The sequence below is a fragment of the Myxocyprinus asiaticus genome, chromosome 4 (assembly GCF_019703515.2).
Source record: "Myxocyprinus asiaticus isolate MX2 ecotype Aquarium Trade chromosome 4, UBuf_Myxa_2, whole genome shotgun sequence".
Classification (NCBI taxonomy): Eukaryota; Metazoa; Chordata; class Actinopteri; order Cypriniformes; family Catostomidae; genus Myxocyprinus; species Myxocyprinus asiaticus.
The window spans coordinates 31,556,182-31,571,509 of NC_059347.1; the positions used below are offsets into that span (position 1 = coordinate 31,556,182).

The 15,328-nt window shown below is 39.0% G+C and overlaps 1 protein-coding gene across 1 annotated transcript in view; it reads right to left on the minus strand.

Moving 5' to 3' along the window:
• Positions 1–15,328, minus strand: part of LOC127433097 (extracellular matrix organizing protein FRAS1-like) — a 197,196-nt gene that overhangs the window by 113,138 nt on the left and 68,730 nt on the right. The window contains exons 13-14 of the mRNA XM_051684764.1: positions 8,456–8,602; positions 7,136–7,270 (exon numbers count right to left, since the gene is read on the minus strand). Coding sequence (XP_051540724.1) covers positions 7,136–7,270; positions 8,456–8,602 — 282 coding nt within the window. The remainder of the gene's footprint in view (positions 1–7,135; positions 7,271–8,455; positions 8,603–15,328) is intronic.

Genomic DNA, 15,328 nt, shown 5'->3' on the forward strand with positions numbered 1-15,328 from the left:
AGTAAAATAACCTGTTCAGAATCAGAGCAAAGTCAGCTCCCTTTAAGTTCTAAGTAAGCAAAAAAATAAATGATAAAAATCAGCATGAGTCAGCTTTACAAGGTCACTTTATGTTCTACTCGTGTTTTGTTGAGACCTTTCTGTGAGGAATAAAAGCGGATTTAGCTACTGACTGTGAGAGAAAACACATCAGTCAGACAAGAACAAAAGATGAACTTTCTGTTGGTGCTTGTTACAAGTATAAAATATGTAGCTCACACATAAACAAATTCTCACAATTTGAAGCACACATAAGCACATTCAAAATTTATTACTTTTTGTGTCACTCACTAACAGTAACCTTTCGTTACATAGCCCTCTTTGAACCACACAGCAAGCAATGTGATGTAATCGAGGGCCTTAAGCTAGCCTACTGAGATCTAAAGCTTAATCAAGAAACACACAGCCATGCTAATCATTATATCTTTATTTATTTCTGACATCAGCTGACTGTGAATTTCAGAGCTCAATTTGAAAAGAATTAGTGTCTGGTTGGGCTTTGGATAAATGTGAACTCAAAACATATTACCCTTTAGAAAGGAGGTATTTGAATAGTTTTTCATGAGCAATAGAAGCAATACTTGCCCTTGCCTTACAGCCATTAATGAAACATTAAAATAAGGGAAAGCATTTTTAATAATTTGTTTTAGTTCTAATTTAGTGCTTATTTTAGCCTAACATTTTTTCTCAAAAATATTTTAAAGGAATTGTTCATTCACAAATGAAAATTCGGTCTTAATTTACCCCTATACCAATCCAATCCCATTCAAAACCTTTAATAGACATGGAATATGATGTAAGATTCGCATGGACTACTTTATGATACCTTTGGGTTCTTTGCTTTAAAGTGAGTCACTGTCATCTGCTTTTGTATTTAAAAGATGGACTGTGATATTTACATATAAAAAAATCTCCTCTTATGTTCCGCATATGCAAGAAAGTCATACAGGTTTGGAACCTCATGAGGGTGAGCTTTTTGGGGTGAACTAGCCCTTTAAATATAAATACAGTTAAACTACATTCATTATAAAAAATAAAATAAAAAATACACAAAAGTCTCTGTGAAAACAGTTTATAGTTTTGCAGTAATAAGGTCACAAGACACCTTCTCTCATTCTTTACATGAGTTTGGTGTTCAGGATTAAACTGCGAGTCTGGGCACAGCGCCCAGTGTGAAACATGCATTCACTGTTCTACATGGCACCTCTCCACACACTCTCACACACTGGCACCAAACTGGCCCAGATCCTTGAGAAGCTGGAATGGTACCAAAATATTTTGACAGCCAACAACGTGTGAACAAGAGAGGCAGGTTACAATGCCAAATGGGTTTGAAAAAGCTTGGCATTCTAGAAAAAATGAGTGACAGCACATTAGGGCATGTCTGTCTGCAAATGTAAAAGTATGGTTATGCCTGTCTGTGGTTTGTTTCATAAAAATAACAATACTAACTGTTCATTTTTTAGAAATAGTTTTTTTTATATATATATAATGAAATATATTAATAAATCTTTATTTGTACTTTGAGTTTTGTATTTTTTCAATTTATTTTGTATTTATTTTTATATGTATTTATATTATTAATATAATAAAATAATTTAGCAGGTCTATGAGGGAAAACAGTTCATGCTGCCTCTCGCGCGAAGTAAGCGCACTGGCATGTTCAAATGAAAGCAAAACCAATGAAGCTTTTGAACAGCATTCTCTTGTAAACGAGTCGAGTTGCACTTCCAGTTGTATTGCATCAGATCGCATTGGAGAGCGACCGGAAGTAAACAATTATAGTGAAAAGGAGTTAAATATTGATCTGTTTCTTACCCAAAGCGAACATATCACTTTAGAAGACATTCATTTAACTACTGAAGTTTGGATTACTTTTACAACGACTGTCTGTGCTTTTTGGAGCTTTAAAATACTGATAACCACCCACTTGCACTGTATGGACCAACAGAGCTGATATATTCTTCTAAAAAATCTTCGTTTGTGTTCTGCTGAAGAAAGAAAGTCATACACATCTGGGATGGCACGAGGGTGAGTAAATGATGAGAGAATTAAAATTTTTGGGCGAACTAACCCTTCAAGCAAGCAAGCAAGAAAGACAGACAGAAAGAAAGAAAGAAAGAAAGAAAGAAAGAAACTCAGAGATAGACAGAGGAACAGGAGATAAAGGAACTTCCTCTAAGATGCCTGAATTTTTAGCTTAACAAATTAACTTCTTTATCACTGAAATTTGCACTCAATCTGAGAGAAAAACAAGAGCATGAATCCGTATTCATCTACCACAATAAAAATCCTTCCACATTAACTCCCTCAGTAGAACTCAGTCGTGCTAAATCCACCATAATGGGCTCAACCCAAGCTGGATATTTCTTCTCCATCTTGTCTCTTTTGGAACATTAAGATCCAATCAGTGGCAGAGGCTTATTAAAGTGTGAAATTGAATGAAAGTTGGGGCTGGGGTAATTGCTGTGTACAATCTAGTGCTCCCAGTCACACAGTTACAGGCCAGTTAGCAGGTCACTAATGCATGATCCCCTAGAGATTAGATTCCTATAGTCAGGCAGCTTGTCAAGAGCAAGTTACCATGTCTTGAGGTTGATAATTCAAGGAGTGAATGCACTGCAGTTGCAATGGTCTAATGCTCCATAAGGCTTTACATTTTAAGTAAGATATTAACCTTTCAGAACATGATGCAAAATGGTGTTGAACAGGAATTCTAAATCTAATCCGGTGGCTCTTTATTTATTGAGTCAGTAAATACACCTTCATTTCATAGGACTAATGTATTAAAATGAAATGCTGTCAGAATCAGAAGAAAATCTTCTAGATGAAAAGTATTTGTGAAATGTGAAATTAATGTAAACATTGATTTGAGTGAATAGAGAGAAAACATGAATAACACATCTTCCATATGGGCATGTGATGCAAAAACATATGTCTTAAATGCTAAAAAAAAAAAAAAAAAAAAAATCAAACATATTTTTAGATTGGTTGAGCAAAGTTGATTTCATCTTATTTCATCATTCATCTTGTTTCATCAATTTGACACAATCAAAAAAAGTCTCAATTTTTTTGTGTGCATTTTTTGGTTCTTTTTTAATTTATTTTTATGTACCACCATAGCAATACCATGTTTTTTGGACAGGTACCATAGCAGTACCATGGTACCTACATGTTTCAGTACCATGATATACTGTATACTATGGTGGTAACTTAGTATTACCATCTTTACCATAATACAGACATAGTATTTTTGGAACAGTAAAAAAAAAAAAAAAGAGTGATCTTCATTCAAAGTGACATGTCATTTTTTCTACATTAAAATACTGTTTTTTATCTATGCTTAGACAACCATAAGAAAGCCATTGGTAGGTTGATTCCCCCAAAGTATAACTACTGTGGTCAAAACATTGCTCTGTTTGGTTGAGCATTCTGACCAGCAAGACTAATCTGGTCTCATAGAACCATGTTACTATAGCTACATTTTTGCAAAATTATTTTTACTTGGCTTGTTGTACGTATCACGGTAGTTTCCTAGTGAAATGAACACTAAAGTACTGCAACAACAATGGCTTTTATTCACTTTCACACAAATCCTGAGTAAAATGGCAAATTTTCAGTTCATAAACACTTTCAGTCCTTTTCACCCCTTTCTTCACAAAATGCTATCTTATAACATAAAAACACTTTTGCTATAGCACATGACTTATAAGACAATCGATTTTAACATTTACAAATTGAGCAATAGCTCAACTGACAGAACGTTGCACTTGTGATGCAAATGTTGAGTCCTGAAGAGCATGCAAGTCGACACGTGAGTCATAGTAGTGTCACAAAAGGATGTGGTTGCTTCAGCAATTGTGATTTTCACCTAACATTTGCTTTTATTACACTATCGGTTAGGTTTAAGTTTAAGGTTTAGGGTAGGGAGTAGGTTTTTGTTGATTTAAAGGGGTCATGACATGCATGACATTCTTTCCCCGTCCAGCTCCCTGACTCACTTTGAAGCAGTTACATCAGAACAGTTAACAGATGTAGTCTCTAAGATGAAGTGTTCCAGTTACAAGCTGGATATTCTTTCTCCGTGCCTTCTTAAAGAATTGTTCATGACTATCGGTTCCAATGTGACAGCTATAATTAACAGCTCATTAGCAAGTGGAGTTGTTCCAAGAAGTTTTAAACATGCAATTCTACATCCTTTGTTTAAAAAAAACTTTTTTGGATGTGGCAATACACAACAATTACAGCCCGATCTCCAAACTGCCTTTTATTTCTAAGATCTTGGAGAGAGTTGTATATTCACAGCTCTACTCCTATCTAAATACACTTAACATTTTAGATGCACTTCAGTCTGGTTTCAGACCCTTGAACAGCACTGAATATTTTACTCTCCATGGATTCAGGTTCACCTGTCGTCTTAGTTTTATTAGATCTCAGTGCTGCGTTCGACAATATCGACCATAATATTCTTCTCTATCATCTTAAGTACATGGTTGGCATCCAAGGCATGGCCCTCCTGTGGTTTTCCTCCTATCTAAAAGAAAGGACATTCTCTGTTAATTTAGGTAATTTTTTTCTACGTCGGCTCAATTACAGTGTGGTGTCCCTCAAGGGTCGATTTTAGGACCCTTGTTATTTTCACTGCATATGCTTCCTCTGAGCTCTATTTTATAGAAGTACAGCATATCTTATCACTGTTATGCTGATGATTCACAATTTTATTTCCTAGTGAGTATAGACAAGAACTGTTCATTTGAGAATGCCCTAAATTGCTTCAAAGATATCAAACACTGGCTGGCAAATTGTTTTTACAATTAAATAAAAGCAAAACCGAAGTTCTGATTTTAGGTTCCTCCACGTCCTCCTTACCTGGCCTGGTTGCCCAGTTAAGTCCTCTGTCGTCAAATGTTCAAGATCATGTAAGGAGTTTTGGAGTGATTTTAGACTCCTCATTACTTTTCAATAAGAAGATCAGTGCTGTTGTCAAGAGTAGCTTTTTCCACCTGAGATCTATCGCTAAAATAAAACATTTTCTTTCCCATAAAGACTTGGAAATTGTAATCCACTCACTCATTACATCAAGGTTAGACTATTGTAACTCATTGTACATTGGTCTCCCCCAAACTGCACTTTCCCGCCTGCAGCTAGTTCAAAACGCAACAGATAGATTTTTAACAGAGTCAAGAAAGAGAGACCACATTTCCCAGGTTTTAGCATCTCTACACTGGCTTCCTGTGAATTTCAGCATTGATTTAAAAATTCTGATTTATGTCTACAAGGCACTATCTGGTCTCACACCCCAATATATCAGTGACCTTCTCCTCCCTTACTCCCCTACCAGAGCACTCAGGTCTTCTGATGAACTTTTATTGAAGGTTCCTCTGCCGCTAAGATAGATCTAAGGTGATCGTGCTTTTTCTGTGATAGGTCCTAATCTATGGAATTGTCTCCCTTTCCATTTGAGGTCAGCTTCATCACTAGCCATTTTTAAATCTTCTTTAAAAACATATTTTTATTCTGTAGCTTTTGAATAGACCATTGAATTGTTTGAAATAGATAAATACATGTGTGGCATGGGGGGGGCGTGGTCATGTGTTGGTCTGCGGGAGAGGGAGAGCGGTAAGGCTCGTCACCTGGCTTATAATTATCTCTAACACCTGTCTCTCATTATAGTGATGGTGGAGGGAGTCTTAAAAGGCACGCCAGAGCATCAGAGAGGGAGAGAGAGTGACCAGAAAGCTACTGCAGACAGAGCTTCTGAAAAAATATTACCCTGTTGAATGACGGTTACCGTCATGTATATGTGTGGAAAAAAAGCTAATTAAAGAACTGATCTTGAACCTGCTTCGTTGTCTCCTGACTCCTCCATTGCCCCGAACAAAGAGCTTTTTACAATATGATGCTGTATTTAAAGGTTTTTATTTATTTTATTATGTTTTATATTTAATTTGACATTTTTATATCACTCTGTCATTATTTATTTATTTGTTTGATCTGTAAAGCACTTTGGGTCAACTGTTGTTTTAAATGAGCTCTATAAATAAAGGTTTTTTTTTTTTCTTCCTTGGGGTTCACTTAAAATGCTAGTTAAGTTTTTTTTTGCACAAAAAACAATCATGATGTAATATTACATGACCTTTTTCTACCCTGTCTTTGGTCCTCTGTCTGAAACGCTCGGTTTTGTGTGTACTTCACCATTAAGACACACCCACTGTTATGATCGGCTAACATCACTGAAAAGCAAACACTCTCTCGCCATTACTAAGTGTGGAACTGTATTTTCCAAGAATGAAAGAATGAAAAATTGCAAGTGATTTACAAAATCACCTAAAAGCATTCAGTCCAGACAATCATTGATAGGTATACAGTATGTCCCATTTATGTTAAGTACATAATCAATTTACAACAGTTGTTTGACTGAAATAACAATAGAAAACTGAACAAATTTGTCACACTGTTGCTTCCCAACACATATCAGGCATACAAGATATGGTGATAAAATAACTCTATTTAAACAGTGAAAATAGTCGAAAACAAGGTGTGAAAGGTTAATAAATGTGTATCAAGCTGTAGAGAGAGTGTTATAAGAGATGCCAGCCTGAGGATCCCCCTGACTGATCTCCCGACTTCAGACAATACGCATTCCATATCAGAAAACACAGATGTTCGCCAGTAGGGGAATCACCCTGGAATGATTCATTGGTCGACCGGGGGATGGGTCTCCCTTGATAAATTTGGTGTTTAAATAAGGGAAAATGTGCATCCCGATTCGTTCATTTCAGGATGCACATTTGTGTGACATGATGCATGACATCATGGCTATAATGGGACAGATGAGAAAGCAGACAGCCTTACTTCACGTTACTCCCAACATTTCCATGATAAGTTCACAAATGAATTAATACTGTGTTCTTAGTGTTACGGGATCTTTCCTGTTCAGCTACCTGCCGAGATTGTCACAATGCAATGTATGCACCTTCTTGTATGTCAGTTACTGGTAGGAAATAATCATGAAAGTACAGTATGCAAATGTAAAAAGTATCATAGAAAGCCAAGTCAATAATAGTGAATTAAGTGTTTACTGCAGTTGACTTACTGAGACAGCGTGTGTTGTCCTGGAACAGACCTCTCTCACAGGTGGTCACACATTGCCTGCCACTGAGGAGAAAGGACCCACCACATGCTGTGCATTCAAAGTCATTCTCACAGGTGGCACATGATGGTTGACAGGCTGGCAGAGAGAGAAAGCAAAGTGTGAAAGAGGTTGTGGGATACAGTTTATGGCTGTGAAAGTAAAACATTTTTGCAAAAGAGGGGCACAAATATTTTGAAGAGACTGTAAATGAAATTGTGTGTGTGAGTATGTGGTGAAAACACACAAAAGTAGGTCAGGCTTCATATCAGATTTGAAAATGCATTAAAAATCTTCCCTGAACAGCGTTCCATCTTTTTCTGTGCCTCAGAGACCAATTTTACGTCAGCTTTTAAAGCATGTTTGGATGGGGAAGAAATTTGTCAAATTATGCTCTTATCCTGTGACAGCTCCAGTAGCCCTCTAATGAGATGGGAAATTCCAGTCAAGGATCCAGTCTGTGTTTTAACTTGTTAAAATGACTGTGACACAAAGGTGACCCACATGCATGATCACAAACACACACACATACGGCAGTAAAGCTATAGGATTCACTATTTTTAAATTCCAAAAGTCACTCAAAGCACCCAGGTGTGTGTTGGTGGGAATTGGGAAAACAGCAGGAGGATAAACTGAGAATGGAAGTAAGATGAAGAGGTAAAAGATAACTCGTCTAAGAAAATAGGGCAGAGTAGCAGAGGTAAAAAAGGTGAAACTCAATAAAGAAGTGGACCAAAACATATGGAGTTAATTGCTCTGTTCCAAAACCTAGTGAGCTGCCTATGAAAGAAGAATTTTAAGGCATTATAGATGTGCTTTGGGTTGTGAAGGCTGTTCTAAAAGGAAGGAATAATTCTGATGTCTCCTAATATACCTTGTTTAGCCACATTATTAAGGAAGCGTTGCATATACCCTTTGCAGAGAAGGCGATGTCAGTTTGTTTTATGATGAACTTAGTGAAAAAATAAATCCAAGATGGACAAAGCAAGAGAAAGGTTGAGTATAAATATGCTTATAATTCAATAGTAAAAACTATCAATCTAATTTATATTAAATAAATAAAGTATTGCATAGGTCCTCTCATGTTGCCTTTATTAAAAATTATTGTTAGTCGAGTCTGCCGTGAGATTTCCAAATCATTCAAAATCATTCACTTATGAGATTCAATGACCGCTAGGATGCCTATGTACTGTAGGTAGTTGGCATGGAGGAAGCCCACTATATTTTGGAACATTTTCGAGTTATTAACTCAGATATTATAGCAAAGGGAGGGAAAGAGTTTACCGGCACAATCTTTCCCCTGAGCAAAAAAGCCTTCAGGACAGGCTTGCAGACAGCGTCCATTCATCAGCAGAGCGGAAGGATCCTTACAGCTGTCGCAGTGATTTGCTGTTCCAGAGCACGTTAAACAGTCCTGATGACACTGGACTGCTGCAGACACAAACATATACCACAGAGTCAGAAAACATTGAGATACAAGGGGCATTACTGATTATTTGGTGGTCATTTATAATTTCCCCCCCACCCTGGACTGCGAGTACAGGGCCAGGCTCATATCCAGAGGGAGAAAATAAGAGCCTTTTTATAATTTTCTGACATAACCCCATACATCACTTTTAATTAAACACTTTAGTGTGTGAATCAATAACTCTTACTGAATACCTATCCCGCTCTCAATTTTGCAATTCAAGCATAAGCATTTTTTGCAAGAATGACCTTTGCGACTCACCACTGATTTGGAAAAATCTACTTGTTTGGAGTGCAAATGTGTTATAATATCACCACTAGCACACAAATCTTTCCAAATCCAACACAGCTTTTCTCACAGTGACCCTGCAAGTCAATTCTGTCTCAGACAAGCCATCGTTACCCAGTGATGGGCAGTAGCTTCACTATAAATAGCGAAGCTAATAGCTTAACTACATTTCTGAGTAGTGAGGTGGTAGCTTTGCTAGTTTTTATATCAAGTAGCTTTTCTGTAGCGAAGCTATATTTTTGATTAGGTAGCAGCATAGCTTTGACAAAAGCTACACCGCTGCATCATGTGTGCAACTGGTGTTTACTATCGCTGGATTTGAATCAGAACTAAAGATGTAGACTCAAATGAATCGCTCATCTGAGTCGGTTCTTTACAATGAATTGATCAAACGTGATAGCAAAGTAGTTTGAATTGGTTCGCGATTCAATCAGTATGTGTCACATTTAATGTGTTTTTGTTCATGTTTTGTGTTTCATGTCATGTGATTTCCTGTTCTATAGTCATGTGTTTCATGTCATGTGATTTTCTGTTTTATAGTCATGTGTTTCCTGGTCATGTGATATCCTGTTTCCCTCCATGTTCATGTGTCTTGTTTTCATTGGTTTATTGTTTGAGTTACTCATTATCAGTCTTGTCTTTTCATTGGTTTTAGTTTATTAGTCTTGTTATCTTGTTTATAGTTCTGTCTGTTCATTGGTTGTCTTGATACTCTTGTCCATGTATTTATACCCTCATGTTTGCCATGGTCCTTGGTCAGGTATTGTTAATGTATCGTTGGTTGGTTGTCAAATCAAGTTAAGCCATGTCAAGTCAAGTCAAGTCAAGTCAAGTCTAATCCAGTCTAGTTCATGTTTATGTTTCTGTTCACGGTTTTTGGTTTTCACGTTTATGAATAAACTGCACTTGGGCCCTTCACATCATCATCGTCTTCGTCTGCCTGTCATTGCCAGCCGACGTTACAGTATGACTCAGAAAGCTCACGCGCACACTGCTGAATCATTTGGTGCGCACTCTCACTTGGCAACACGCTCACGGAATATTTTAAAAAAAGGAAAATAAAGATAACACTGGTTGCAGTGGATCAACAATCAAAGGATACCAAACCTGCAAATGGTATGGGTTTGTAGAGGTAGTAGTATAAATATGAAAAAATAAAATGTAAAAATAGTGATTTTTCATTTTGAACACATGGGTTTGTATAGGTTGCATGTATAAATGTAATTTTTTTTTGCATGCACATACCTTTCATATTGCACCATACTTCATACTTGTATACTGTATTGAACTATACTGTACTATACTCTACCATGGCTTAGATAAGCATCATGTGAAGTCTTTTAGATGCTTTGTCTGTGACAGTATACTCTGTGCATCTGGTTGAAAAAAAAGTTGCTTAAATGTAGCAAGCTACTTTTGGCGTGTAGCTTGTAGTGTAACTTGCTACTTTCTCTTAAGTGTAGCTTTTAGCTTAGCTTAACAAATGTATTTGTTGAGTAGTTAGTAGCTTAGCTTGCTAAATTTTTTGAGTAGCTTGCCCAACACTGTTGCTACCTGATAGAACACTGAAGCTAGGTTCCTGCTGTTCCTCACTACTAGCACTGTCAGAGCGAGAGTGAGACAGAGACCCAATAGCAGAAGAACAGTTCAAAGGATTTATTAACAACACATGTCAACATAAACTGTGCTGGCGATGAATAGGAATCCCAGCAGCGGATACAGTAGCAGGAGGCGAGGAACAAGTCTGTGTGTGCGTTGTGGCTGCGGAGCGGGCAAAGGATGAGTGTGTTCATAGACAGGTGTATGCGTTGTGGAAGTCAGGAGCAGATCCGAAGGAAGAGTCCGTTGAATCGTGGTGTGGTGCAGAAAGCAAAGCCCGGAGGAAGGAGGACAGTCATATTCACAACATGAGGGCAGAGACAAGGAATCCTCCACTGGCAATTCAAGGGCAGTGAGGACAGGTGTACGGCAAACTGGAAGGTAACCACACTTAGTTTCTACTGAACCTCCGATAAAAATTTGCAAACCCCAGAAACCTCTGCAATACCTTGCGAGAATCTGGGGTTGGCCAATCCGAGATGGCATTGACTTAAGCAGGGTCCGTACTCACTCCCTCGGATGAAACTATGAACCCCAGGAATGGAACCGTCTGTGCATGAAAAGCACACTTCTCTGCCTTGACAAACAGCCAATTCTCTAGCAGCTGCTGAAGCACCTGCCTGATGTGCTGTACATAGTCCACGATATTCTGGGAGAAGATCAGAATATCGTCAAAATAAACAAACACAAAACGATCAAACATGTCTCTAAGCACGTCATTTACGAGCCCCTGGAAGACGGTGGGGGCATTGATCAATCCGAAAGGCATTACCAAATATTCGAAGTGCCCCCTATGAGTGTTAAAGGCCGTCTTCCCCTTCCTGATTCGAACCAGGTGATAAGCACTGCATACATCCAACTTCGTAAAGACAGACGCCCCCTGTAAGAGTTAGAAGACTGAAAACATTAATGGCAAAGGATAAAGATTCTTCACCAAGATGTCATTCAGCCCCCGATAATCTATGCAGGGTCTAAGTGAGCCATCCTTCTTCTCCACAAAGAAGAACCCCACCCCTGCGGGTGATGAGGAAGGGCAGATGAGACCAGCTGCCAAACAATCATTGATATACCCGTTCATGGCCTTCCTCTCAGAAGCCAAGAGCGAATACAGCCATCCCCGAGGAAGAGAGGTGCCAGGAAGCAGTTCAATGGCACAGTCGTATGTGTGATGAGGAGGGAGGGTCGTGGTGCGGGACCGGCTGAACACCACCCTCAAGTCATGGCATGTCAAAAGCACTCCGGACAAATCCGCCGGTTCATCCTGCAACGAAACAAAAGACTGGACAGGAGAGACAGCAGAATTAAGACAGTGTGACGAACAATAAGAGCTCCAAGCAAGAACAGTGTTGGTTGTCCAATCTATGTGTGGGTTGTGCGTTCCAACCATGGATGCTCCAACACTACCGGGGTCGATGGGGATCGGATAAGATAAAAGGACAGTTGTTCTGAGTGATTACCAGAGATGAGGGTGACTGACTTGGTAGACTGGGTGATGACTGACAGGGGCATGCCACTGAGGGTGTGGGTGGTGATGGGTTCATCCAACTGAACCCTGGGAAACCGCCATTTGGAGGCCAAGTCTAGGTCAATTACGTTTCCTTTAGCTCCGGAATCCACCAGAGCAGAGACTGTGTGACTGGCAGAGCCATACTGCAACTGGGCTGGGAGAAGTGTACAAATTATGTGGGCTTTGTTCAACAGTGTTTTGCTCACCAGTAACCCCCTTCCTACTGATGAGCAGTGTCTTGATGGGCAGGCAGAAGAGAAATGGCCCAGCCAGGCACAAGAAAAGCACAGTCCCTTACCTGGTTGAAGTAGTGGGTTGGAGGGAATGGTCAGCTGCTCGAGAGGGTGAAGAGCGGCAATCAATGGTGATTACGGCATAGAGTCAGGCGTTGATCGACTTGGATAGCCAGGTCCACTAAGTTATCAAAATGAGTGGGGAGATAAATCTCATCCCGGACATCACCGGAAAGCCCATGCAAGAACAGGTCCCACATGGCATGGTCATTCCACTTGCAGGAAGCAGTCAGGGTGCAAAACTCAATCGCATAGTCAGCGACTCGCCGATCTCCTTGGGACAGTCCAGATAAGACCCTCCCCGCCTCCCAACCTTGAGTCGCGCAATCAAATGCTCAGCGTTCAAAGGAGAAAGCTTCATACGTGGCGCAGCACGGATGTCTGTTGTCCCACATGGCAGTTCCCCATTCCCCAAATGTCAACATAAACTGAGCTGGTGATGAATAGGAATCCCAGCAGCGGCTGCAGTAGCAGGAGGCGAGGAACAAGTCTGTTGTGGCCGCACAGCGGGCAAAGGATGAGTGTGTTCGTAGACAGGTGTATGCATTGTGGAAGTCAGGAGCAGATCTGAAGGAAGTGTCCGTGGAAGCGTGGTGTGGTGCAGAGAGCAAATCAGAACAGTCATATTCCCGACTCGTGGGGAATTACCTGCTAAGAGTGGAAAAATTCAGCTGCTGTGTATAGAGGATATATTAGCATAATCTATATGCATAAACATGGAGATGCCTTCAAATGGTCAATCCACACACTTACAGCCTAAACAGCTAATTATTTGCCATATTTATTTAGACAGACACCTAAATACAAAAGCAAAATGTAAATATAGACACATACAGAAATTGTTGATAACTAAGTTATCAAAACGAGTGGGGAGATAAATCTCATCCCGGACATCGTCGGAAAGCCCACGCAAGAACAGGTCCCACATGGCATGGTCATTCCGCTTGCAGGAAGCAGTCAGGGTGCGAAACTCAATCGCATAGTCAGCGACTCGCCGATCTCCTTGGGACAGTCCGGATAAGACCCTCCCCGCCTCCCAACCTTGAGTCGCGCAATCAAACACTTGGCGGAGTTCAAAGGAGAAAGCTTCATATGTGGTACAGCACGGATGTCTGTTGTCCCACATGGCAGTTCCCCATTCCCCAAATGTCAACATAAACTGTGCTGGCGATGAATAGGAATCCTGTGCTGGCAATGAATACATTATACACACATTGCCTTACTTCACCATATTTATAAATCTGGACATTAACTAGCTTACAGGCACTATTGGCATGCAAGCTGTTACCTAACATGTGTGATTAATAGTGTTGATAGTAAATGCAGACGGAGTAAGGGAGAGTGTTTTTTGTAAACAGGAAACAGGACAACCAATTACCTGCTAAGAGTGTAAAAATTCAACTGCTGTGTGTAGAGGATATATTAGCATAATCTATATTCATAAACATGGAGATGCCTTCAAATGGTCAATCCACACACTTACAGTCTTAACAGCTAATTATTTCCCCTATTTATTCAGACAGACACCTAAATACAAAAGCAAAATGTAAACATAGACACATTTTTTATTCCCTAGACCTTATCTAAGAGAACAGGAGGCCTTGAGAGAGAGAAGAGAGAGAGAGAGAGAGAGAGAGAGAGAGAGAGAGATGCATGTTCCCTTCCTCTATGGAAGTCACCAGGGAAATTTAAAATATAGAGCAGACCACAAGTCTCATGAGTATAGCAGAGCTAAATAACCATGTTATCTTTGCAGAATATAATCTAATACTATAGCTCTCATCTGTCTCCCACTGAGCTCAACTATGTTTTGTATTTATGGCTAAGGAATTGTTCCTTGGAGAGATGATAAAGAAAGATTTTCACAATGATTCAAAATATATTTTTATTTATTTTTTGTACATGGCACATAAAGAAATGCTGTTAAAACTGGAATAAAAATATGCAATGCTTTTGATGTAAATAAATCAGGGTTTTGTCCTCTAATATTAAGTATAAAACCAAATTTCAGTTTGATTCATAAGTGAAAAATATTTTTTTTTAAAAACAAGTTGTGCTGAAAAGGTGTCACAAATACTGTATATTTTAAGATGTTGAAGCCCGGTTAAATAAAGGCTTTTTTTTTTTATACCACGAGTGCCTTGGATTTTTCTCTTTTTTTCAAGAATTGAAATTGGAGGGTATTCAGGTTATTAATTTTCTTCATACACTGGCGGCCAAAAGTTTGGAAAAAGATACAGTTTTTGCTGTTTCGGAAGGAAATTTGTACTTGAATTCGCCAAAGTGGCATTCAGCTGATCACAAAGTATCAGTGTTGTATGAAGTATCCATTTGTCATACTTGAGTAAAAGTAAAGTTACCTTCATGGAAACTGACTTAAGTAAAAGTATTAAAGTAACTGATATTAAATTTACTTAAGTATCAAAAGTACATGTAAATTGCATAAATTACGGAACAGTTCATTAAACCCATGTCAACTTATTTGATTGGTGGTGCTCATCATTTACTCGCCCTCATGCCGTCCCAGATGTGTTTGACTTTCTTTCATCTGCAGACCGCAAACAAAGATTTTAGAAGAATATTTCAGCTCTTGAGTTAATTCAATGTAAGTGAATGGTGGCCAGACATTTCAATCTACAAAAAGCACCTTAAGGGACCTTAAAGTTATCCATACTACTACAGTGGTTAAATCCATGTCCTCTGAAGCAATTCAGTTGGTTTTGGGTGAGAACAAACCAAATTGTAACTCATTTTCACTGAATAACTTGCCATTGCAATCTCTAGGCACGATCATGATTTTAAGCTTGATTTCACTTTCTAGTGCTTGATGCATGCGCAGAGCCTTAAATGGTGCTATAGGAAGTGTAATCAAGCTTGAAATCCTGATCGCCAAGGAGACTGCTAATGTCAAGATTTATAGTCGAAAAAGGAGTTATATTTTGGTCTATTCTCACCCAAAACCAATTGGATCTGTTCAGAAGACATTGGTTGAAACCACTGGA